Below are 23,064 nucleotides of genomic sequence, written 5' to 3' on the forward strand. Positions count from 1 at the left end.
AATCGACATCACCTTTTGAAAGATAAAAGATCGGTCTCAAAGGTCATCTGACGCACAATATCGTGTCTACAAATGGATAGAAATGTATTTCCTCAACAAAATAACAGCAAACAAAAACATTTGCATAGATAAAACCCTTCAACGGCAGCACCTCGGTCGGAGGTGGCGGCTTTTTCTGCGCCAATAAATTAAATGAGCCCCTGGGGGGGAAAAAAGGGAAATCTGGCTCGTGACAGAAGCAATTATAAAGTCCAAATCAATTCATGATGGCTGGCTTTTGATTCATTTTCCTGGCATCCGTAGTTTGGTTTTGTGCTGTTGTTTTCATGGCAGAGTGGGCGGGGCTCAGTTGGCGTACTGTCTGTAAAAGGCCACCTTGACGCGCTCAATGTGGTGGCACAGCTTGATGGCCGGCCCCAGCTTCAGGTCCATGCACTCCTGCACGGTGGGCAGGGTCAGCAGCAGCATGGCCTGCCCGTCGATCACCTGTCGTCGACAGACCAGACAGACCATTGGCGGGGGCGGGGCGGGGCGGGGCGGGCCAAACGCCCAGACCCATCGGCGGCCGGCTCACCTGCTCTTGGAAGATGTAGGCCAGCGAGGCGCAGTCGGTCGAGTTGATGAAGTCCACCACCTCCTGCACGCTCCACTCCAGGGGGTTTCGGTCCAGAACCAGGGGCTTCTCCTCCTAGATGTTATGACATTTATGATAGGAGCCATTTTTCAAGCAAAACAAGAGGAAGCACCTGCAGAGCATCTTCTTTGGCCGCCAGATACTTGGGGGGCAGCTGGCGCGCGGACCTCCTTCGGGTCTCGGGCGCCTCTTGACTGCCGCGACGTGCCTGGACGCCGCCGCCGCCGCCGTCGGTCGGGTCGCGGCGGGACTCGGATCCGGTTCCTTCGCTTCCCGACCGCGACGTGCCGTCCGCTTCGTCTTCCTCGCTTTCCTGACGCGGGATGGACGGAAAAGGGCGTCAAGGACGGAGGCTATTCGCCTCGTCGGGCCGAGAACCAAACCTGAGCCGAGGCGGTGGCGGCGGTGCCGTCGTCGTTGGCGGACGGCTCGGCCGGCGACGAGCGCCGCTTCTTCTGCACGAAGATGCTCTTTCTCTTCTTGCGCCTGGGTCTGAGCGCGTCTCCGGCCGCCGCCGGGGCCGCCGGGGCCGCCGAATCCTCGCCTCCCTGCTGCTTGGACAGCTTCCTCTTCTTGCCGTAGTAATAGGCTGGCGACGGCAAGGCGGCGTGCGTTTTGACTGGAGGCCCGAAAGGCGGCTCCGGTGCACGAGACTCACTGTATTTGGTTTTGGTCTGGACGTAGCAGCTCTCCGGGCACTTTTCGGGGACCAGCGTGGGTCCCACTAGGTTGGGGCAGCACTGCAGCTTGAGGCAAACTTTGCGGCAAAAGTCCGGGATCAGCTCGGCCAGCCGGACGATTCGGATGCTGGAGCGGTAGCTTTTGCCTTTATATCTGGGCCCAGAGCAGACGGAAGCGCTCGAGGGGGGGAAATCGGAAGAGCCGGTGAACACGTGGGCGTCCTCCTCACTTGGCCTTCAAGGTCTCCTCCTGACAGTCCCAGGCGGGATCCTCCAGTTCCTGCAGCTCCTTGAGGACGCGCCCGGGCTTGTAGGCCGAGTTGATGAGCATGGACAGGAGCTGCGGGGGGCCACAAACGTTGGAGAAGACGGCGGGGGGAAATAGGGGGATGACGACGACGACCCTGTCCGACCGAAGCCCACCTCTTTGAGGACCAGCGTGCATTTTCCAGGTCCCACCGTCTGAGGGAGCTCGGCAATGCGGCCCTTGTTGAGGTAGGGCCCCGAGAAGCATCGGTGGTTGACAAACACCTTGGAGCAGCAGTAGCGCCCGTTGGCTGCCACAAAAGTCTTTTGGTTAGTGGGCAAAGCTCCTTTCCGTGCTCAATTGTCGCTACCTGGGTCGTTGGGGAGGGGCTGACCGTGACTCGCGGGAGGCGGCTCCGTGGCCGGAGGTGGCGCCGACCTGGGAGGGCAGACAGGAGAGCACTTTCATTTTAGGCGGAGCCACAGATCCGGGGCAAATCTCACTTACTGTTTCTCGGGCTGGACCACCGCCACTTTTCGCTGCTTGCCGCCTTCCGAAGACGGCGTACGTGTGTCGATCAGGTCAGGCGTTTTCAGCACCTTAGCGGGCGGGAAGGATTCGCCGGCGCCGTCCGCCGGTGGGTACCGACGGGCGGCTTTGATGGGCGGACTCAGCGGGTAAGCGTTGGCCTCGCACCAACCCACGGGAAAGATGTCCATGGAGCCGGCGTCCACGATGGTCTCGCCGACGTCGCCGGCCACGCCTACGAGTCAGCGCCCCACATTCCTGAGCACCGAGCGTCCGTCCCGCCTCGCCCTTTTGGCTTATACCAACCTTCCAGGCGCAGCCACAGCAGGCGTCCTCGGACGGCGGCGATCCGCGCCACGCACATGCGCTCCGGCCACTCCGGGTGCACCGTTTCCAGCCACGTGTCCTTGGCGAAGTCCCGCGTCGGTGCCGACGGCTGTCGGAGGAGGAGCTTCTTTTAAAAGGGGAAATAAAAGAAGAGTCGCTGGAGGCGTAGCCTTGCCTCGGGGAAGCAGGTATCGGGCGCGGCTTGGGCGCCACACCGCTTGAGGTAGTCGGCCCAGTCGAAATCCTGATCCGGGTACCCGCGCGGCCTCTCCAGGACGGCGCCGTTCTTCAGGCACCATTGGACGGGCAGGATGCCGCCCGAGTCGGCGTGGCACAAGGCCGACCGCGGCTCGCCGCCGACCGTCAGGTCGTCCGCCGTCACCCGGAAGTAGTGCTGGTCGAGGACCTGGACGCAAAAGAGAAAGGCGTCCTTCCGTGCGCCTCGGCGGAGCGGACGGCGCCCGGTGCGCTACCTCGGTGACGGAAACGGGGCAGACTTGCAGGCGCTCCCACCGAGAAACCATCTCTAGCTTCTGGCCCACCTTGAAGGCGTGCACGGGCAGGTCGGCGCGGTCCTGACGTCGGAGGTCCGAGGGTCAAAAAGGGCGTGCGGCGGGCCACCCGCGTAGGCGACGGCTTACCTCAAAGGCCTCTGGGGGCACGGCCGAACTTTCTCCGTCTCGCCGGGCGTCCTCCAAAGCCCGCTGCCAGTCGGCGGCGCTCTTCAGGCCGTGCAATTCTGCAAATGGAAAGAGAGATGAAGCGTCTGACAGCCACGGCAGAAGGTCGGCGGCCAAATTACCGGCGGGCGGCTCCGAGGCCATGCGGTTGTCCCCGGCCCAGCCCAGGGGCCGCAGTCTGACGTCCAGGTAGAAGAGCCAGACGTCCCGAGCCCGGTGCTCGTCCGAGAGCCCGGCCAGGCGGAGCCGCAGGCGGCCGCCCACGTTGCGCAGCACGCGCGCCGGCCAGTAAAGGAAGGGCTCGGCGGCGTGGCGGAGTTCCAGGACGGCGCCCGGAACGATCAGGTCCACCGCGTTCTTCCCGCGCAGTGGCTGTAAAAAAGGCCAAGATTAGGCGCCTTCCTTTTCAGACGAAAGGTCATTTCTGGGCTCACCCCTTCCAGCAGGTTGGCGGGCGGCGTCCTGGAGCCCGTCAGTTCGCCCACCAAAAAGTCGGTCCAATCGCCGTGTTTCTCCTGGATGGCTGCAATGGCGTGCGCAACAACAAAATCAAAGGCGTTCCAAGGGCCGAGAAGTGGCGCCATCCTTTTCTTGAACGCTCGCGTGCACAAATAGATCAACTATTTTTACCCGGCGACCCCCTCCCTCCCTCCTCCCCTCTTCTTCCGAGGACGTATTTCTCCACATTGCGCAACCAGGTTCAAATCCGACAAACAAAAACAAATAGCGAGCGCCCTTTGTAGCCGGGTTGCCGGGAACAGACAGCAGCTAGTTGCCGCTCGCTAGCCGCTCGCTAGCTTTTGAATCAAGTGCCATTTTAGCCCCGATTGTCATTTCCTGACAGGATGCACGTCGTTGCACATCGCAAGCATTGGCACTAATTTAGCGGAAGTAGGGGAAGAAGGAAAATTCCCTTTGGCGCAAAGACGCCGGCACGCTAGCACGCCGCCTTTTGCCAGTGACCTCCAAGCGTGGGCCGCAGCCAAAACATGCCGCTATCAACTATTCCCATTTGGTTGTAGGAGCGCTACGGTAAATACCGCTGGACGAGAGCAGACCCCCATCCCAATTGGATTATCAGTGAGCCTTTCAGATGAAGTGGGTCCCCCTATTATTTTTGGACGGGCAATTCATCGGCCATTCAAAGTGGAGCGGCGTGCCGTCTTTTGCCGCGTGGCCGCCTCGCCGTTTATCTGCCTGTGGCAGCGGTGGGCTTATCGCCGCGCGCCTTATCACTCACTGGGCGAGAGGTTTGTGGCGAGGGAGGGCTTACCTCGTCTCAGCTTATCTGAGAGACAAAAAGACAAAAGTGCCGGTGTAAAAAAAAGATGGGGGAAGACGGGAGGACGGACGGGCCCAGCCGGTCCACTCACCATGCGGCGGCGCCAGCGTCTTGCCGTGGCGGGCGCACCAGCCCACCGGGTGCAGCCGGGCGGCCGTCACGTCGCACCAGAAGTCGGCCCGCCGGTCGTGGCCGTAGCCGCTGAAGCGCAGTAGCAGCAACTGGCCACAGGTGGCCACGATGCTGGCCACCCAGTACGTGTCGTCGGCGGCGCCCTTGTCGACCACCTCCAGCTTCATGCCGGGTTGGAAGCTGCTCCGGAGGCTCAGTTCCACCTGCCGTGGACCACGGTTGACGGATAAAGCTGGCCTTCCCAGTGTCTTTTTTTCTTTTTTGGGCCACTCACGTGATTGAAGGCGGCGTGCTGGGCGGCGCTGGCCCCCATCTCCTCCAAGTGTTCCTGCCAGTTAAAGTCGGGGCGCTCCGGGTCTGGGTCCCGACACAAGAGAGACGTCAGCGGCGGCGAGGAGGCGGCGGCGGCGGCGAGCCCCCCCTTCCTCCGTGGCTATTCCACACTGGTCACCTGAGCCGACTTCCTCCTCGGCGCCCGCTTTGGACGAGTGGCGGTCCGGCGATTGCATCTTGGCCAGACCCGGTCACCTCACCGCATCTCACGCGTCCTCTCCAACACCTACAATAGAGAAAAAGATGGCCGGTGATTAAAACGCCACGGTGGCGAGAAGGTCACGGCGGTTTACGCATTCCGACCGTGGGGCACGCCAACATTGCCGTTGGGGCCACGGTGCCGACATCAGATAAGCGGCGGCAAGACGAGCAAAAAAAGCGGCAGAACCGGAAAGACGGAAAACTTCCGCCAAGTCGTCGGCCGGGTTATTCGGGGTTTCCAGGAAAACATTTGAAAAAACATGAAGGTAATTAGCACGTTGAAAAGAAAGCACGTCGGCCCGCCAAACGACGAGCAAGTGGCAGGAATACGATTGGCTGGTATGAAAAAGACCCCCAAAAAGCGGATCATTGTCCATTGGTGCGTTTGTGGCCAACGGCTTTCCGGTTCCAAAAGCTCCCGGGGAGGATTTAGCAGATTACGCGCCTTTTATTGCATTAGCGCCTCTTAAGGAGGCTCCTCTTTTAGACAACGCCGTCGTGCCTCCAAATCCTTCCTCTCCGTTTCCCGCCTAGCTTTGGGGGAAAGTGAAATGGGTTGGACTTTAATTGCGCCTCATTTGAGCAAAACAAACAAAGCCATTAGAAGAGAAAGCTGTCTAGAAACCTCCAAAATAGTGCAATGCTCGCCGCTAAACTAACCGGATTGGACGTTCACATTGTAAATTGTCTTTTGTAGGGTTCACTTGGAAATAAATGTATGGATACATTCCCTTAAGATGACCAAGTGACAGTTGTAGCCAATGTGTGTGAGTGTCTGTCCAAAGTCAAAACATTCCCACTATATAACGTCAAAGTCAGACTATTGTTACTTTTTTAACAGTCAAGTCAATAAGTAAAGAAAACAATTGAGCGCTTTCCTCAAGCTGCCTCTTCAAAATGTAGCAAAATGTGTAGCCGTCAACACAGGGACTTTGATCCCATTTCCACTTTGAAGCCTTTTTACTTCCAAAAAAAGAAAGCTTTTGACTGCTCGCTCGAATTTCAACCAATGACCGGAAGCGCTCCAACGGCGAGCGGCGACAAAGTGCCCACGTCATCGGGAGGTTGAGGAGGAGTGCGGAAGAGGAAGAAGGGCTGACAGCGAGCGGCGGACCGGCGTGCAGCGGAACAAGCCGACACGGACCGTACCGTACCGGACCGGACCGGACCGGACCGAGGTGGGACACCTCACCGCGACTTTGCAAAGTGCGGCGGAAAAAAATCCACAGGCGCTCGCCCCACGCACACTTGCGATCTAATTGACTAAAGGTGACGCGCGTGCACCGAAAGAGACCCGCGAGGAGCGTCGGCGCGTCGCGGCGACCTTTTTTCCTCGCTCAAAAGATCTGCCAAAGTCCGCGCAAAGCCGCAAAAGCAGCGCGGCGGGGGGCATGATGACTGGCCTCTTCTTTCAAAACCAAAGCCACCTTTCTCAAATCGACCAAAGTGACTCATCGGCACGGGGGCCGTCGATAAAAAAAGGCTGTAGCGACGAGAAAAGCCACATTTCCGGGTGGGAAAGAACCCGCGACTGGCTTCCGTCAAAATATCAAGACGTGAAGCGCGTTGGCCAACGAGACGAAAAAGACGCCCAAAAAGTGGCCCGGTCTTTTTTTTAGGGAGGGGGCTTGACAAAATGGCCAAAAGCCTGAAGGCGTCACCTGCTTTACCTGGCGGCTTCCTTCCGGGACACTTCCGGCCAGAGCCCCCCGCAGTGTTCGCTCGGACTCGATCAGCAGCGCTCGTCTTCTCTCTTCTCTCCCTCGTTCGCTTCTGCCGCTGTCCCCGTTCCAATATGGCATCTGTGTTGCGCGCATGCGTACCGCACCGAGCCCACGTCCGGAGCCTTCGGCTGACCTTTAAGTGGAGTCCAAAACACACAAACAAGCGTTCCGCACGGGCGCCGAAGGACGACATTTCACATGGACGTCACTGTATCGCTTATTCCGGGGGAATTTAGAAAAAATCCAACTCGTTCACAAACATGACACCTTATTTCCTATTCTATGCTGGCAAATACAGACAGATAAAAAGGAATCTCTTGCTCTGGTGTGGCTTCCATCGTCAAAACACGAGCCATTTTTGAAGGTTTACTCACGTTTCGTGCGCACTTTTGTCCTGTCGACAACAAAAGAAGAAGCTCTTGGATACTTGTGTGTAGAAATGAGTGGAGTGTGTGCTTTTGCTTTCCTCGTTCCTCCAGTCAACAGTAGCCTCTAGTGGCGGCCGGGAAGCGAGCAAAGCCTTGCAAAGCTTTGCAAAGCTTTATGACGGAGGCCCCAATCACGCCATTCAAACGGACCAAAGTAAGTCAATTTGGGCGCCTTTTAACGTCTATGGCGCTCTCATGTCACCTGACCAAGAAAAAAAAAACACGGCCCAACGGCCATCGCTTCAAAGAATCCTTTGCTTTTTATTTCTTTATTTTTGCGGCTTACCAAACGTTGGGATTTCAGTTTTGGTTTCCAAGAACAACACCCCCCCCCCCCCCCCCCCCAGAACCCGTGACTGTCACACCAAAGCACATCATCCCCGACGAGGGCGTTTGCAATAAATACAAACAGAAATTTTGCGCATTTTTTTTTTTATTGTTACTGTCGCCTTATTCGGTTGTTTGATATCACACACCCAAACCATTTTAATTCAAAGGGATTGGAGGGTCCAAGAAGGACAAAACGCTACAAAGGAGTGACGTGTTTGGACGTCCATCATCGTCAATGGTGCTAAAAGAAAGAAATGAGATCGTGCCTTTTCGAGTTTGTTGTTGGTGGTGACGAAAAAAAAAAAAGAAACGACCGTGCGTGCGAGCGATACTGCAGGTTGAACAGATGGTTGGCGCATGCGTGTTACCACGTTAATCTGCTTTCTTGACCGCGGATTAAAAAACACATTTTATACCAGGAAATAAAAAGGCTTTTTGAGTTCTCAATGTCAAATTTGCAAGCCCTTTTCTAACAAATTTATTTTCTGCAGTCGTTTTTGGAGTTATTTTTCTTCTTCTCCATTTTTCAAATTAATTTATATTCTGGGTTTTGTTTATTGAATATTTTTTCTTCTTATTTGTTTTTTAAATTATTATATTTTTGGGGTTGTTTTTAAATTAACGTTCCAGTTCGGTTTTTGTGTTATGTATTTTTTCCTCATCCTGGCCGGCCAGTACTTTCTTTGACCACCGGAGGGCAGTGATGAACACACTTTACGACAAACATGCTCATTAAGTGAAACTGACTTCAGCTGCTGGGGTTAGGCGCAGTGTACCTCGGAGTTATTGCTGGTCAGTCAGGAAAAACAACGATTATAACATGTTTTGATGTCTTACGGGTTGCGTACTTGTTAAACTGCACAACAGTGCTTTTATTTTGAGGTGAAGAACTGTGCGTTTATTTTGAGGTGAAGAACTATGCGTTTATTTGGTGGTGAAGAGCTGTGGTCACCATCTTGAGCTGCAGTAAGCAAGCAAGGGTTAAGGCTATACCTCATTGTTAAATTCTAATGTTATTTTGCTAAATTAACTATGTTGTTTTCTATTTAAAAAGACGTGTGTTCCTATGTTTTTGCGTGGTTACGCCCATTGCCGACGCATCTGTTGTAATTAACACACATGCGCAGTAGCGTGTCATCTCCACGAGCCTTTCCTGTGCGGGCGGACGGACGCCGAGCACGCCAAGGAGGTAAGCCTAAGCCGTCGAGCAATTTATTGGCCTTAGTGGGTTTTTATCACGCTAAAAGTAGATTTTTTAGGAATCGATTGAGCCTAAAGCGCCAACAAATCTGTTCGTGTAATGCTAGCTTGAACACACCGGCGACATTTTAAGTATCGGCTCTATCTACCGTTAGTGACTAGTTAGCTTAGCACTCACGTCACGACGACGCTTACCATTTGACCCCAAAAGTATGTAATTCGTTATCTTTCCATTATTTCGTCGCCTAAAGTGCCAACTAATGTTCGTGTAATGCTAGCTTGAACGCACGGTCGACATTTGAAGTATCGGCTCTATCTCCCCACCAGCTGTGTACCGTAAGTGACTAGTTAGCTTAGCATTCACGTCACGACCACGCTTAGCATTTGACTTGGAAAAGTATGTTATCCGTTATCTTTCCATTATTTCGTCGTGTTCAAATACTTTTAATCGAACCGACCGCGTAAAGGCTCACTAAAAAATGACATGCTGGTGTGTTGTATGCAATGATAGTTTTCACTACGCGTGCTTAACACTCGTTTCCAATGTGTAATTCTTCTGTTTTCTTTCCCCCCCCCAAAAAAAAAACGTTGATACGAAAATTGTTAAGCCACCCTTCAGTTAGCCGTCATCGTCATCACGTAGCACCCATCAACTTTGATCGTTTATTCAATTGTAAGAGTTCCCTTTCCAATAATAATGGTTTGACAGCTTCCAAATAGTTAGGTTAAAAATTCATCGGTGTCAAACATACGGCCCGCGGGCCTGATCCGGCCCGTCTGGTGGTTTGGTACGGCCCGGGAAAGAAAGCTGCATTGTGTAAAAAAAATACGATTTTTCTTGAAAATTTGTCGTTTTTTTTATTATCTGCTAGGGGTGCAGTGTTTTAGTACGTGCAGACAACATGAAAGCAAGACTGCGGCGTAACTAGGACCACCTTGACCTGGTAAAATTGAACGTCTGTCTTTACAGCGTCTATTGGCGACAATTGCATTATCTACTTTTCCGTTTGCCTCGCACCTTCATCAGCAAAATGTCTGTTGAACACTTTGTTAATTTACTCTTTCTTTGCACTAATTATTAGTATTATTGACTAATACAAAGGAAAAAAGTGGGCTTATTGTTAGTTTTATGTAATTTTGCAGTGAGTTTACTGGTCCGGCCTGCTTGATCTCAAATTAAGATGTAATCGGCCCGCAGACCAAAGGTAGTTTGACACCCCTGGGTTAAATCAAGTTTTCCTTTTTTTGCAGCATGAAGTTGCAGCTTTTCCCATCACACCCTTGAGGCTCCAGGAGTGGAAAGTGGGCCAGATCAAGGTAAAACTAGAGCACCTTAGCCTATCTTTTGAATGTCCAGTCTCTACATATTCTAATTGTCTTTTTGTTGTTGCACGCAACAGGCTGGCGTCCAGTCTCTCCAGGGGGTCTCCAGCAAGTTGCCCACTTGAAGAACGTGACCGGACGTTTGGTCGCCGCTAGGGTTTAATATCTAAGTACATTTGACAACCCTAACGGCAGGCAAACGCCCGAGCACCCTTGAAGAATGCATTTGTTTGTGGAATATCCAAGTCAAATAAAATCTTGAAGCATCTTTACCATCTTGTGTGACTCCATCCATCCACCATGGGTAGCTTTCACTGGATACAAGTTGCAATTTACTTTTGCCCTCTATATAGGATAAGTTCACATTCGTCTGGCAAAGTGAGAAGCTAGACCTCCTAAGGTAAGAATCTTTTTCTTATAAAAGATTGGTAACTTCATTTAATGTCAGTACAATTCTAAGTGTTTCCTTCCTCAATTTTTCTTGTTCTTTATTTTTTCTAAGTGTTGAACCTCTAGTACTAGTTTGTCTTCCAAAGTATTCCTACTTTAATTTTTTAAGTGTTTTCTTCAGTTTTTCTTGTCTATTCCTTCTTTAATTTTTCTTCTAAGTATTTATTCCTTCAAATTTTCTAAAGGTAGTCTTCAATTTTTCTTCCAAGTGTTCATTCCCCTTCTTTAATATGTCTAAGTGTTTTCTTCTATCTATGCATTCTTATTTTTTTCTGTGTTTATTCCTTAATTTTTCTTCTAAGTGTTTATTCCCCCAAATTTTTCTCTTTTTTTCTTCTGTGTTTATACCCCCAAATTTTCTTCTAAGTGTTTATACCCCCAAATTTTTCTTTTCTTCTTCCATTTATTCCCAGGTTTTCTTTTTTTCTTCTAAGTGTTTATACCCCCAAATTTTTCTATCTCTTTTCTTCTTCCATTTATTCCCCCAGTTTTTCTCTTTTTTCTTCTAAGTGTTTATTCTCCCAAATTTTTCTCTCTTTTCTCCTTCCGTTTATTCCCCCAGTTTTTCTTCTAAGTGTTTATACCCCCAGATTTTCTATTTTAATTTTTCTTTAAGTGTTTATTCCCTTTTTTTCTAAGTGTTAATTCAATTTCAATTTTTTTTTCTAAGTGTTTATCCTCTAATTTTTCTAAGTGTTAATTCATTTTTCAATTTTTTTTCTAAGTGTTTATCCTCTAATTTTTCTAAGTGTTAATTCATTTTTCAATGTTTTTTTTCTAAGTGTACTTTTTCTTTTTTGTCTGTAGGTGGAGAAAAGAGTGACTACACCAATCAACACTTCAACTACCATGTACAAGAGTTAAAATGTTTTTCTCTGAATAAAAAGACAAATATACTTTGCAAGATCTTTTATTTTGAAAAACTTGAATAAGATGAAGTAATTCCTCTTGTCACCAGGTGGAAATCTGGAAAAACAGGATGTCAGCTTTTATTTTGAAAAAGTTTGTAGATTGGTTCCCGTCGGTGCTCCAGCATCGTAAAAAATCGAATCTTCTCCACCCTCTGGTGGAGAAGATTCGAAAACTGAAAAGGGGGGGTTAGTACACAGTTAGTTGAAAAAACAATGAGTAGGGCTCACCTTTTATTTTGAAAAAGTTTGTAGATTGGTTCCCGTCGGTGCTCCAGCATCGTAAAAAATCGAATCTTCTCCACCCCCTGGTGGAATTCTGGAAAACTGAAAAAAGGGGGGGTTAGTACACAGTTAGTTAAAAAACCAATGAGAAGGGCTCACCTTTTATTTTGAAAAACTTCATAGACTGGTTCTCCCCTGAGCTCCAGCACCAAGAAACATGGGCCTGTCTGAGGCTATCTGTTCATAGGCAGAAACCAGGTCCTCTGAGCTGGAATTCTGAAAGACAAAAAAAGGGGTCAATACACAAAGTTAAATAGAAGACCATTGGAGAAGGCTCACCTTTTATTTTGAAAAATCTCATTGGGGCTGTCTGAGGCTATCTGTTCATAGGCAGAAACCAGGTCCCCTTAGCTGGAATTCTGAAAGACAGAAAAAGGGGTCAATATACAAAGTTAAATAGAAGACCATTGGAGAAGGCTCACCTTTTATTTTGGAAAATCTCATCGGGGCTGTCTGAGGCTATCTGTTCATAGGCAGGTAACCAGGTCCCCTTAGCTGGAAATCTGAAAGACAAAAAAAGATTGGGGGGGGGGGGGGGGGGGTCAATACACAAAGTCAGGTCAAATAAACATTCACAAGTAAGGTTTTACCTGAATCAGAGCCATTTTATTTTGAAAGGGTTTGAAAATGAGTTTTGGCATAAGACCCAACACTTTTGTTCAATAAATATCCCAAATTTACATTTTCCCTCTTTTACACTGACAGAAAACAAAATGGCTATATAAACTAGTCAAAATGAATCCCACATTATTGTTGAATATTTTGTCAAGACTACTTTTAAAATTAAGAGGTCTTTAAGAAAGTGAAGGGAAAAGGTACATATTCTATAAGTGTACCATTAGTCCTTACACCTGCACTGAAGGCATTTGTGTTGCTATAAGAAAAAAGATAAAATAAACTAAGCCAGATTTTTCATTCAAAATTAGAATGTATCTTAACAAAAATTACAAGCCAATTGCACAAAGCCTTCTTGGAGATTTTTTTCTTTAAAAATGACTGAATAGTAATTCTTTAGTAAGTCTTTTATTCTAACGATAGTATAATAAACAAGTCTTTTTTTTACCCATTAATGTATCCTAATAAAAAAACAAGCCAATTGCACAAAGCCTTGAATACTCAATGCTGAAGTTAAATTACTATACGGATAGTGAAAATTGAAACGATCTAAAAATAATGTACAGCTAAAATAGAAACTATAAAAAAAAATGACTGACTTTACTGACCAACAGCTCGTTATGGCGTCGACAAGCTGCTCCTTTTGTCCACATTCTTGATGTTTTCCAGCAGTCTGTGATCGTTGAGGGACTGAAACACACAATGGAAGGATTTCTTTTTAGACATAAAGAGCTGTAAGTAACGCAATGTAGCAAACACAAATGTTTGCCAGCAAGTAGGCTAACCTGCTAGCAAACATAAATGTTTGCCATCAAGTTCGCTAACCTGCTAGCAATAGCAAGTTGGCTAACCCGCGAGCAAACATTTGTGTTAGTGCTTTTTGACGGGAGCGTGCTTCATTGGCGTGATGTGGCCCCACGCGGATGCAAACACAAATGTTTGCTAACAAGTTGGCTGACTTGCTAGCAAACATTTGTGTTAGCATCCGTGTGGGGCTACATTACGTCAATGAAGAACGTTCCCGTCAAAAAGCACTCCGAAAATGACAACAGGTACTACGAAATCACCAATGCGCCGCAAGTTTAATCGGGTCTTTCTTCGAGAAATCGTCAATTCTGAGCAGCACAGCAGTCCAAACGAGTCCAGCCTCCGGCTGATCAGCCATTTTGAAAAATGCTGTCGGTTATTTAAACTCTGAACTCGGCCACGCCTATTACACATAGACACAAAAAAATAGATCGTTTTCAGAATAAAGTGCATTAATCAGGGGGCTGGGGCTGCAAATACTTTTAGGTTGGGCATTAATACTTCAAAAGAAATACATTGTTTTCATAATAACGTGCATTATTCAGCCAATAGCACTGAAAACGTTATGGAAGGAAGATAATGACGAGGTAGCGGATAGTCATTGACAAAAATGGTGACTTCATCAAGTTTCTATGAAAAGGCAACGCCCACAACTCACCAAGTCATTTTCTTTGGAATTCCACAAAGTCCATCACGGTGAAGGACTGGAAGGGGACGACATAGGTACCTGTACCTATGTTGTTTTTTCCCCCAAAAATCAACATTTGTCTTTTTGATTTAGAAGAATTGAATTGGATAACTTTATTCATCCTGTATTCGGGAAATGTTGTTGTCACAATTGCAAGAGAGTGAGAATGCAGATATTGGAAAGCCATTTTAGACAGAAATAGATAGCTAATAAGAGCTAAACAGAGCATTTTAGTTTTACATCTTGGAGTATGCTCGGAACCAATCCCCGAAGACAGAGTCATCGATTGATTGACGTCGTTTTGTGTCCGTAATGTTTGGTCCAGAAATGTCCTTCTCATACAAATATATTTTGTCAGGGTTAAGGTTCAAATGTTAAATTCTAGTGGGTCCAGTGGTCGAGTGGTTAGAGCATTGCCTTCAGAAATGTGGAGTCCTGGGTTCCAATCCCAATCGGTGTGCCTTTTTTTGTCTGTCTCTTTGTGCTCTAAAGTCAGATGAACTTTTCTTCCCCCCTCCAGATAATACTATGTTGTCCCTGGCGGTCGAGTGGTTAGAGCGTGGGTTTCTGAGATCAGAGGTCTTGGTTTCAATTCCTGGCTTGGTATATCTTTTGATGATTTTTTTTTCCGTTCCCAAAATGCATGTCATTTTGTTTAACTTAAATTATTAAGGACTAGCTTCTATCCCGCAGTGTCCTGGGTTCACATCCCAGTCGCTACCCGGAAAGAAAAATTTTGGTTCCAAGTGTGTTGGTCCAAGATTTTTGTTTCCGGGTATTGACCGGGACGCGAACCAAAGACCCTGGATGTCAGAGGCTAATGCTCTAACCGCTGTGACAGAGCCCAGGCATACTCTTCCACGCAAAATGGCTTTTCTTTGGTAGTGACGACGTCAACCAATCAATGACTCACGGCTGGTGAAATACATAGTCCCGAAAAGTACTTGTGGGTTTCTTCATCTCAAGGTGGATCAAACACTATGGCAAAGAAACAAATATCAAAAAGGGTCATCAGCAACAACAACAACAACAAAAAATGAAGTAGCATTTTGAACAAATCAATGGAGAAAGCAAACTGACTGTGGCACATCCCCCAAACAAAGGAGTGGCAAGATGTTACATTCCTGGTTCTGCGTGCGTGGAAAGATGTTACTTTTCTGGTTCTGCGTGAAGACACAATTAAATGAAGTAAATGGCATTCCCTTCTTTGTTGGTTGGCTATATTTGATTCAACATCATAATGGTGATCAACAAGAAGAACAAGGTGCAAAGGTCAAAACATACCCCAAGCATAGGTTCTTGAAATCCCACCGTGGGTCACCACACAGGCGTAGGTTTCTGCCTTCTGGGGGACAAAGGCCACGTATTTGGTCAAATAGTATTGCCAGTCCGCCTCGAAGACCATCTCGGTCTGGTTGGCCTTTGGGATGGTGGCGCCGTTCCTCTGGAGGTCCACTTGGATCACCGGCGGATAGAAGTTGCTCACGTGACACAGAAGAATGTTGCTTTTTCCCAAGAATCCGGCCGTCTTCGTGTAAAGCTGAACGATAGGAGGGTCTGCGGGAGGGAGGGACGGAGGGAGTGGGCTTTCAGAATCAAGTACATCAATGGGACCATCATTGTTATGCTTCATTCGTAGCTTCACACTAGTCACAAAATGACAAAATTCAAATCAAACATCAGCCAAATCCAAATAAGTTACACACGTCTTTTTAATTTTAAGCCACAAGTAGTTCATTCATTTAAAATGGGGAAATCCTACTTTACATGTATACATACTTACATTCTTTGCTCAATGATGATTTCAAAAGGAACAAAATACCAAACATCCAGGAGATACGTGCTTTCATCTTGAGTTTGTTTTCCCATGTAGTCCGACACGTAAACATATGCAGAATAACCGGAAAGCTCACTCGCAATTCTAGATTTTTATACTCTGCAAAGGTGGTGTGGAAACTCTGCCCACATTGGGCGATACAGGTAGGAGTTATCAAGCGCTGCCATTTACTTGTTTTGTACTTTGAAGCCTGCCCCCATTTTTTAACTCGCCCTACAAGTTCCAACTATCATTTTAATCCTACATTAAGAAAAGAAAAACCTTTTTACACTCAAGTGTGTCCACCTTAAATGAATTCACTCACAAGTCCACAAAAATAACGTCCCATCAGTTGCCGACTTTTTTTTGGGAAAGAAATTTTTAAACGAATACTTGTCCCATCGGTTTGTAAGTTTGTTTCAGTTTGGTCATATTTGCCTCACCCCCATTAAATTGGTATTTTTGTTCCCCCCACACCCCTCCTTTTTGTTGTTTTAAGATGATTTTGTCATCGCTTTTTCCATTAAAACATGCACCAGTACTTGCCTGTCGTCGTCCGTCGGCTGCTTCCCACTTCCTGCTTCCGGTCCGCTGCCCAGCCGAGGCGAATCATAACATAAACAGGACAGAAAACACTTGCACGCACACGGGGTCTAAATACACAGACAACGGGGTTGATGACAGGTCACAACCACAGGGAAGGAGAGCCAGAAAAGAAAAGTCAAACTCGTGCAAAACACACAGACAGGACACACAGAAACCTGGTGAGAGATTTTGGACAAGGTCCAAACGTTTATTTGTCAAATCGTAAATCAAAAAATCTGGATGTGTTGACTTTTCATTGCTTCTTTGGCCTCCAGTCACATATTAGAATCTGGGTGAAAGTTCAAAAACAAAGCACAAGAAATAAAAGCCTTTTACTTTTGCATGCCAAAGATAAAGATATACACTACTCTACTCACCCCAGTCAATGTATTTGGAGGGAGTGGTGGAATGAGTGACCCGGCAGGCATACTGGTCGTCCTTGGATGGGGTGAATTGCACATGCTTGGTCAGGTGGAATTGCCAGGTTTTCTCGAAGCTCAAGTCGCTCTCAATGGCGTCTCTCATCTCTTTGCCGTTCTTCATCAACTCAATGGAGATGTCGGGGGGATGGAAGTGGCTAACGTGACAGATCAAGGTGTTCGGTTGCCCGAACTGCCCAGGCAAGTGGCTGTAGACGTTGACCGTCGGGAACTCTAGGTCGGACAACCAATCGAGCACAAATACACTTTTTGTACACCTGCTCAAGTGAGCCCTCTACATAAAAAAATGCGCAGAGTCAAATCGAAAGTGAACTCTGTCGGCCTTCACTGATAAGTCTTTACATCACTTTCTGCTTTACCAAAAATGGAACACTGACAATTCGGTTGATATCTCATACTTACGGATTTTGGAATCCACCTTGAGTAAGCATAATGTGAAAAGAAAGAGAATTGTCGTCGCGAGCTTCATCTTCACCAAGAGTGACTCTCGGCGCAAAAACGCAACTGAAAGTAGAAGTCTCAAACAAACTGACCCGCCCACTAATCATCATCGAGTTTAAAGGTTTTGCAGCACTCGAGATGGTTTTCAATTCACGTTCCACAGCATTCTAATGCATGCATGCCTAACTGGTTAGTTAGGTGTTAAAAACCGCATGGGGGAAAAAAAACATGCAAAGAATGTCGCCAGTCAATGACGTCACAGTTGTTCGTACGGCTTGTTTACATTTAGCGAATAATTTAATTTGAATAAGTTTGAAATATTATTCTGTATGTCGTATATATATAGATTAATGGTTATTCACGGAGGCTTGTTTTGTAACTTGGTAGTAAGTGTGTTAACCTTGTACATTAGGTGTCTTAGATAACGATTTTGTAGTGTTGAGCGTAGTTCTGGAAATAGCAAATATCGCGAGAATAAGGGCTCTAGTTGAGGAAATAAACATTTCATAAGGATTTTGAACAACATTGACCCCTATCGGTTATGTGTAGTGGCAATATTTTCCGACGGCAGTAAAGAATCTTCAATCTGTGGAAATATTTCAAGCAAAGTCATTGTACTTATAACTGAAAGTGTTCTTTATTTTGTTTGACACATCCTCTCGGGTCTACCCTTAGAAATGATGGGGTGGGGGGTTGAGAGCTATGACACAGTCCGAGTGACATTGAATAGTACATCACCATGACTGTTTAAAAAATAATAATAAATAGGAGCATTTGGTTTAATAATTCATTGGAATTCGCTACAAAACACCCAATCTCAGTCTGTCAAAGTCTAAAAACTACATTTATGGCAGGCTTTCGTCACCCCCTTTTAAAAGTGTTCCCACATTTTAAACCTACTACCTTGGCCATCTTTCAAAAAACACAAAACAAGGATGGGGGAAAAAAAAGGGGAAAAAAAAGAAAATCACACATTTAAGGCACGTTTGGGATGTCTGCTGCAAAGTGTTATGCACCAGCTCTGTCAACATTTGTCAGCGTAAACCTTTCATACAACTACACTGCAAATACTCAATGCAACTTTTAATTCACTGCATTTAAAAACATGAATTAGGTGCATCTTTGTGTTGAGAGGTGCTGTAAGAAACAAACAAACAAACACACGCGCGCACACACACACACACAACCTCCCCAAGCCATTGTCTCTTCGTAGAGGTTGGAATATTAGAAATGATAAACTACCAATATATTTAGTTATGTCGCTCCAAGGTCACGGCGGTATCAATTCGGGAGGGGTACTTTAAAAATAAGAGCCGAGCGGGTAAAAAAGGGGCGGAGGTAAATAATGGACACGACTGGTCCCCCCAAAATATACTGGATCACAAATGAAGCAAACCTTGGGCAAATGTACAAGACGACATCCCTTGAGCGACTTGTGGCAGGAATGGCGCCAGTTCAAAAAGGGAAGAAGCAGTGGCTATCAATAACAACAAAAATAAAGGGCGCAGGTGCGGGGGTTTACTTTCAAGGCAGAGCATTTCATAAAGCTTGTGCCGTCGTGGCCACGGAATTCGACAACCAACGGGTCCTCTTCAAGTCTGCTCGTGCCTTCCTGGCGCTAACAATGAAAACATGCAGCAGCAGCAAAGGCAGCAGCAAAGGCAGCAGTCCTATAGCCGTAATGAGCCACTGTCAACTTCTGCCGACTACGGAAGAGTTGCGGGACCGAGCCGACTCGTTTCTGATATATTAACGTTGTAGAAAACCCACATTAGAAAAAGAATGGGAAAATACGTCGTATAGAAAAAGAAAAATAATACACAGGTGGGCTTTTTGTTTGTTTTCTCCAAACGACCAGACGGGGAGGAGAAAAACTCCTACGCGGGCGGGTCTCATGAGAAGCCTGAGGAGTTTGCCGAGCCGTGGTTACGCGTGGCGCCCTTACTGTTCATGACGTTGGCGTGGAGGCTGGATGCCTTGAGGGGGGAGCTGCAGAACTGAGCTTGCGGGAAGCGCTGGTGGTAGCGGTCCAAACGCAGGTACTTCACCGTCACCAGCTTGCCTGCCCATCAAAAGACCAGACGGCATTTTTAAAGTAGAAAAGAGCTCCGCGTTGGCCTTTGCGATGACCTACCGTCAAACCAAGATCCGTGGAGCGCCTTGAAGGCTTTCCCCGAGTGCTCGGCGGAGAGGCACTTGACGTAGACGCAGCCCTGTCGGCCAGAGGGAAGAAGCTGTGATATGACGGCGAGCCATTATTGCGCAACCGGACGGCGTTCTGCCGTGCCAGCACCTCTCGAGAGTTCTTGTCCACCGTGATGTGGACGATGCCGTCGTTGTCGCTGCACTTCTCCAAGATGGCCTGGTGGATGGCCAGGTCCCAGTTCTCCCCGACTTCCCTAAAAAAAAAAGAAAAGAAAGACAGTGGTGGGTTGGCGACGGAGGAACGTTTGGGATCCATCCGGGCACTCACATGACTGGGTCGAACATGTTTCGGATCTTTAGGCACGGAGTCAGGCTGTTTGGCGGAGAGTTCCGTCGATCCAGGGGGAAGGCTGGAAAACAAAAAGGCAAAACGAAAAATTGAAAATAACATCAATACTGTGTTTTCACGCATATTGACCGCCTCTGTTTGGCCTAAAAAATATTGAATTTGATGATTTCTCTCATATTGCACATTATTTTCCTCAATATCATAAGTTAAATTAAAAAAAGGAAGTGACGGATATTTTAATGAGCGACTGCAAGAACTTGGATCAGGCAGACACAACTATTGGGATGTATATGATGAATATGTGCACATAAAGTAGGAAGATTACTCGAAGGTAGGAAGGCGCTTGGCCGCTCACCTTTTCCCTGCCAAACTTTGGAGGGGATGGACGAGGACTTGTCGCAACTGAGAGACGGCTGAATCCACCTCCAGACCAGAAAGTCGGCCCCCCCGATTTTCTGGCTCTCCGTTCGAATTCTGGATTCGTTGGACGAGAGGAATTTGACGGCGCGCTCCCAGACGGCCTGCATTTTCTTCCTGCCGGTCAAAAATGGGACGGAATGACACCGGCCCCGCCTCCGTTGGCGCCGTGGCCCGACGGCCGGTTGCATCTGTACTGACCGATTCTGAGGCGGAACCAAGGAGTCTCTGACATGGGGGATGGGCAAGTAGGGCTGAAGATCTTGATTCTCTTGACAGGCCTCATTGTGGCTCCTGAGGACATCTGAAGAGGGAAAAGAAGAATGAAGCGGTGGAGATACCACGGCTTGTGACGGACGGAGCTTCTTCTCACCGATGATTCTCTCCACCATGTGGTACATTTGCCTGGTTTCCTCCTCCTCTCTCTTCCAGCGATACCTGACGTAAGACACCAGAGCCCAAACGCCGCCAAGCGCTGCGCACAGAAGCACACTCACGATTGGCCGGTTGAAGCGTGACTAGGAAACGCCACGTATTCCTTTGACACCCCGCGCTAGACGTTACGCGGAGAGCTCTTAGTCTTACCGGCCACCAGGAGGAGGACTCTGGCGATGACGGTGAAGAAAGCTCGCCGGAAGCGGCACGTGAACGGCATCCGGGGATGCGTGGATTCCAGCCCGGCCATTTCGGAGATGTCGGTAACGGGCTCGCCGGCGACCCGCCCGGTCAGCCTGCCGAGACAAACAGTTGAGGGACGACGCCCCCACTGGGGTGGAAATCTCCAAGACGCCCCCCCCCCCCCCCTTTACCTTATGCCGACATCTTGACCGGTCCTGATGATCCATTCGAGCGATGTGTAGATCAAATCTTCAAATTTCTCATTCTGAGCCTACAGATAGATTGACAAAATCAACAATGTGACGAGATTTAAAAAAATACGCCATTTTACGAAAAAGGACCATACCGTCAAATATTCCGAAACCTGGTCTATGGACAGACTTCGGTTGGGGTACTGCTGATCGCCACAATCATGCTGGCCTGCAAAGCAGAAAACGTTAACTACGATTGATTCAAGCATCCGGCGTTCAAAATGACTCGACCCCAACTTTTCCGACCCGCGAGTTGATACCTACCAGCAATGAGTGCCAGGTGGTCATGGAGTTGGAGGAGTAGATTCAAAATGAGGTCCCGAACCGGTTTGTTCTGCAGACGGGAAGACGCCAGTCAGGACAGTCGGACACAAATGGAGAACTAGCTTGGGAGAAAAAAAAACATGTACTCACGTGTGCGGCGTCAAACTCGCTGCCAAATGGGTGACTTCTAACTGCAAGCAAACACAAAATGGCAGAGCAATGTTACAGTTGCAGCCAATGGAAATTTCAGATCATTTTGTGGATGTCAGGATACACTCGGCGCTTCGTAGCCAAATTTGAGCCGAGTTTTGCGATTGGCTCGCTCAGACATAACGAATGCTTGCGCCCGCCACTGATGCCAAACATCCACATTTCCTATTCTTGTGTTTGTGTGTGTCAGAAGGATGGGTCGAAAGGGTAAAGGATACTTACTGACTCTATCCTCATCGGATGCCCCGGTGCCCCTCATCCTGACGTACATGAGGCCCAGGAGAAGGAAGAAGAGGCAGGCCGCCGTGAGCAGGAACATGGACAGGTAGTGGGCGCTGAAGCTGGCGGAGGAGGCCACCCCTTCCTCCCGTTTAAACTGCTGGAAAAGCTCGTCCTCCGGTGCGGCAGACTGCTTCTCCTCTGTGGCTTTGCAGTAGGAGTGGTTGGCGGCGCTGTGGTTGGAGTGGTTTCCCCTGTAGTCGTGGGCCAGGCTGCCGGAGTTGGAAAATCGCGGCCTGAGGCCACCGACCCCCAAGAGACTGTCCTTGTTCTGATCCGCACCAAATTCTCCCAGGTTGTTCCCAGAGAGCGACGCGTAGAGGGCCTTCCTCTTGGCGCCGTTTCCCGCTTCCCCCTCGGGTCTGCCCACCACCATGTTGACACTCCCGGGGACGGGGACGTTCGGTGTTAAGAAGGCCGCCTTCGCGTGGCCCCGTCTGGGCTCCAGACTAGCGCGCGCTCGGCGGCCGCTAAGGCCCCAAACCTCCTGTTCCTCCTGTTCCTCCTCTTCCTCGTCGGAGTCGGAGTTGGAGTAATTCCCGGCGAGCTTGCGTGTTTTCAAGTGCGACGCCCTACTCCCGTTTAAAGAGCGCGGGCACTTCTCTTCGCCCCCCTCATATTCGTCCTCCGATTCGTCGTCAGCCCGTCCGTCCGCTCCCAGACCGGATTTAAGGGCGAATCCCCAGCCCGGGGAGCCGCCGCCGCCGCGTCTCTTACCTCCCGGTGCCAACGTCGAATTGTTGCTGCTCAGCGGGCTCTCCGCGCCATGTCGACTTTTCTCTTTCTCCAGCTTTATCTTGAAAGCGGGGCACCTCCAAGACGCCTCGTCGCCGTGATTGGGAACCTTCCTTTTCAGGGGAACTTCGGCATCCGACTCGTCCGAGCTGAAGCCGAGGACGGTGGACTTGCGTCCCGGTCTCCTACCGGAGTTCAGGTGCGTGACGTTATGGCCGGGCGGCCTGGCTCCCGCCGTATTGCCGCCGCCGCCGCCACCGCCGGAACCGCTGCGGGTTTTGGCACTTCCAAGTCCTCGCTGGTGCTCCTCGCGAAGCTTCTTGAGCTTTTTCAAATACACCGGCCGCGTGTGCTCAGTAACAGGACCCGGAGTGAAACCCAAACGCTTCAATTCGGAGTAAAGCTCCTCGTCTGTTAACTGCGTTGACGCCATCTTGGTCCAAATCGAGCAAAGGACTGTGGGGCGGAAGTGACGTCAGCCAAGTGACATGCCGTCTTAAAACTAAAACTTTCCAATCATCTTTTCGTGAGCAAAAAAAAAAAGATATGAATTACCTCGTCATTTATACATTTCCCTTATATTGTATTCGTGTATACTAAAAATCTGTCATTTATTTTCAGCAAATTATTAAATAATTCAAACTAAAATGACGTCGTGTTGTTTGAATTGTCGGAATATGCGTTTCTCATTTAGCCCACTAGGTGACAGTAA

The 23,064-nt window shown here is 48.6% G+C and overlaps 4 protein-coding genes and 1 long non-coding RNA gene across 13 annotated transcripts; 1 reads left to right on the forward strand and 4 right to left on the reverse strand.

Annotated features, from left to right (window-relative positions):
- Positions 1–60: 60 nt before the first annotated feature.
- Positions 61–7,367, reverse strand: sfmbt2 (Scm like with four mbt domains 2). Its single transcript, XM_077709787.1, has 21 exons — positions 7,143–7,367; positions 6,715–6,901; positions 4,962–5,069; positions 4,785–4,867; positions 4,470–4,713; positions 4,370–4,384; positions 3,531–3,619; positions 3,219–3,468; positions 3,058–3,155; positions 2,890–2,991; positions 2,592–2,822; positions 2,396–2,525; positions 2,069–2,324; positions 1,932–1,999; positions 1,738–1,871; positions 1,545–1,654; positions 1,293–1,468; positions 1,018–1,223; positions 747–947; positions 575–688; positions 61–486 (listed from the first exon to the last, which is right to left on the reverse strand). Exons 3-21 carry the CDS (start codon positions 5,017–5,019, stop codon positions 346–348), a joined length of 2,706 nt encoding a protein of 901 aa, XP_077565913.1. The 5' UTR covers positions 5,020–5,069; positions 6,715–6,901; positions 7,143–7,367; the 3' UTR covers positions 61–345.
- A 178-nt stretch (positions 7,368–7,545) lies between these two features.
- On the forward strand, positions 7,546–11,395 carry LOC144181370 (uncharacterized). Of its 2 annotated transcripts, XR_013324664.1 has the most exons (5): positions 7,546–8,492; positions 8,581–8,715; positions 9,978–10,043; positions 10,127–10,449; positions 11,307–11,395. It is a non-coding gene; the product is annotated as an uncharacterized LOC144181370 (long non-coding RNA). The 2 variants fall into 2 exon arrangements; XR_013324665.1 differs by lacking the exon at positions 11,307–11,395 and having other exon boundaries at positions 7,736–8,492; positions 8,654–8,715; positions 10,127–10,321.
- LOC144181364 (beta-2-microglobulin-like) lies at positions 11,394–16,271 on the reverse strand. 8 transcript variants are annotated; one of them, XM_077709784.1, is made up of 10 exons: positions 16,165–16,271; positions 15,087–15,359; positions 14,883–14,965; positions 13,773–14,780; positions 13,375–13,517; positions 12,916–12,997; positions 12,115–12,195; positions 11,972–12,051; positions 11,792–11,908; positions 11,394–11,734 (listed from the first exon to the last, which is right to left on the reverse strand). In XM_077709784.1, the coding sequence occupies exons 1-3, from the start codon at positions 16,229–16,231 to the stop codon at positions 14,952–14,954; spliced, it is 354 nt and encodes a 117-aa protein (XP_077565910.1). In that variant the 5' UTR covers positions 16,232–16,271; the 3' UTR covers positions 11,394–11,734; positions 11,792–11,908; positions 11,972–12,051; positions 12,115–12,195; positions 12,916–12,997; positions 13,375–13,517; positions 13,773–14,780; positions 14,883–14,951. The 8 variants fall into 8 exon arrangements, with proteins under 8 accessions (XP_077565910.1, XP_077565903.1, XP_077565906.1 ...); XM_077709777.1 differs by lacking the exon at positions 16,165–16,271 and adding an exon at positions 15,586–15,752; XM_077709780.1 differs by lacking the exons at positions 13,375–13,517; positions 16,165–16,271 and adding an exon at positions 15,586–15,752.
- A 112-nt stretch (positions 16,272–16,383) lies between these two features.
- On the reverse strand, positions 16,384–17,329 carry LOC144181366 (beta-2-microglobulin-like). The gene is made up of 3 exons (XM_077709785.1): positions 17,046–17,329; positions 16,581–16,856; positions 16,384–16,492 (listed from the first exon to the last, which is right to left on the reverse strand). The coding sequence occupies exons 1-3, from the start codon at positions 17,110–17,112 to the stop codon at positions 16,479–16,481; spliced, it is 357 nt and encodes a 118-aa protein (XP_077565911.1). The 5' UTR covers positions 17,113–17,329; the 3' UTR covers positions 16,384–16,478.
- A 1,499-nt stretch (positions 17,330–18,828) lies between these two features.
- On the reverse strand, positions 18,829–22,826 carry lemd3 (LEM domain containing 3). The gene is made up of 13 exons (XM_077709766.1): positions 21,561–22,826; positions 21,279–21,319; positions 21,129–21,198; positions 20,960–21,033; positions 20,805–20,884; positions 20,581–20,726; positions 20,369–20,470; positions 20,197–20,299; positions 19,934–20,112; positions 19,558–19,639; positions 19,378–19,483; positions 19,219–19,297; positions 18,829–19,146 (listed from the first exon to the last, which is right to left on the reverse strand). The coding sequence occupies exons 1-13, from the start codon at positions 22,783–22,785 to the stop codon at positions 18,977–18,979; spliced, it is 2,457 nt and encodes an 818-aa protein (XP_077565892.1). The 5' UTR covers positions 22,786–22,826; the 3' UTR covers positions 18,829–18,976.
- Between the last annotated feature and the right edge of the window lie 238 nt (positions 22,827–23,064).

The sequence above is a fragment of the Stigmatopora nigra genome, chromosome 23 (genome assembly GCF_051989575.1).
Source record: "Stigmatopora nigra isolate UIUO_SnigA chromosome 23, RoL_Snig_1.1, whole genome shotgun sequence".
Lineage (NCBI taxonomy): Eukaryota > Metazoa > Chordata > Actinopteri > Syngnathiformes > Syngnathidae > Stigmatopora > Stigmatopora nigra.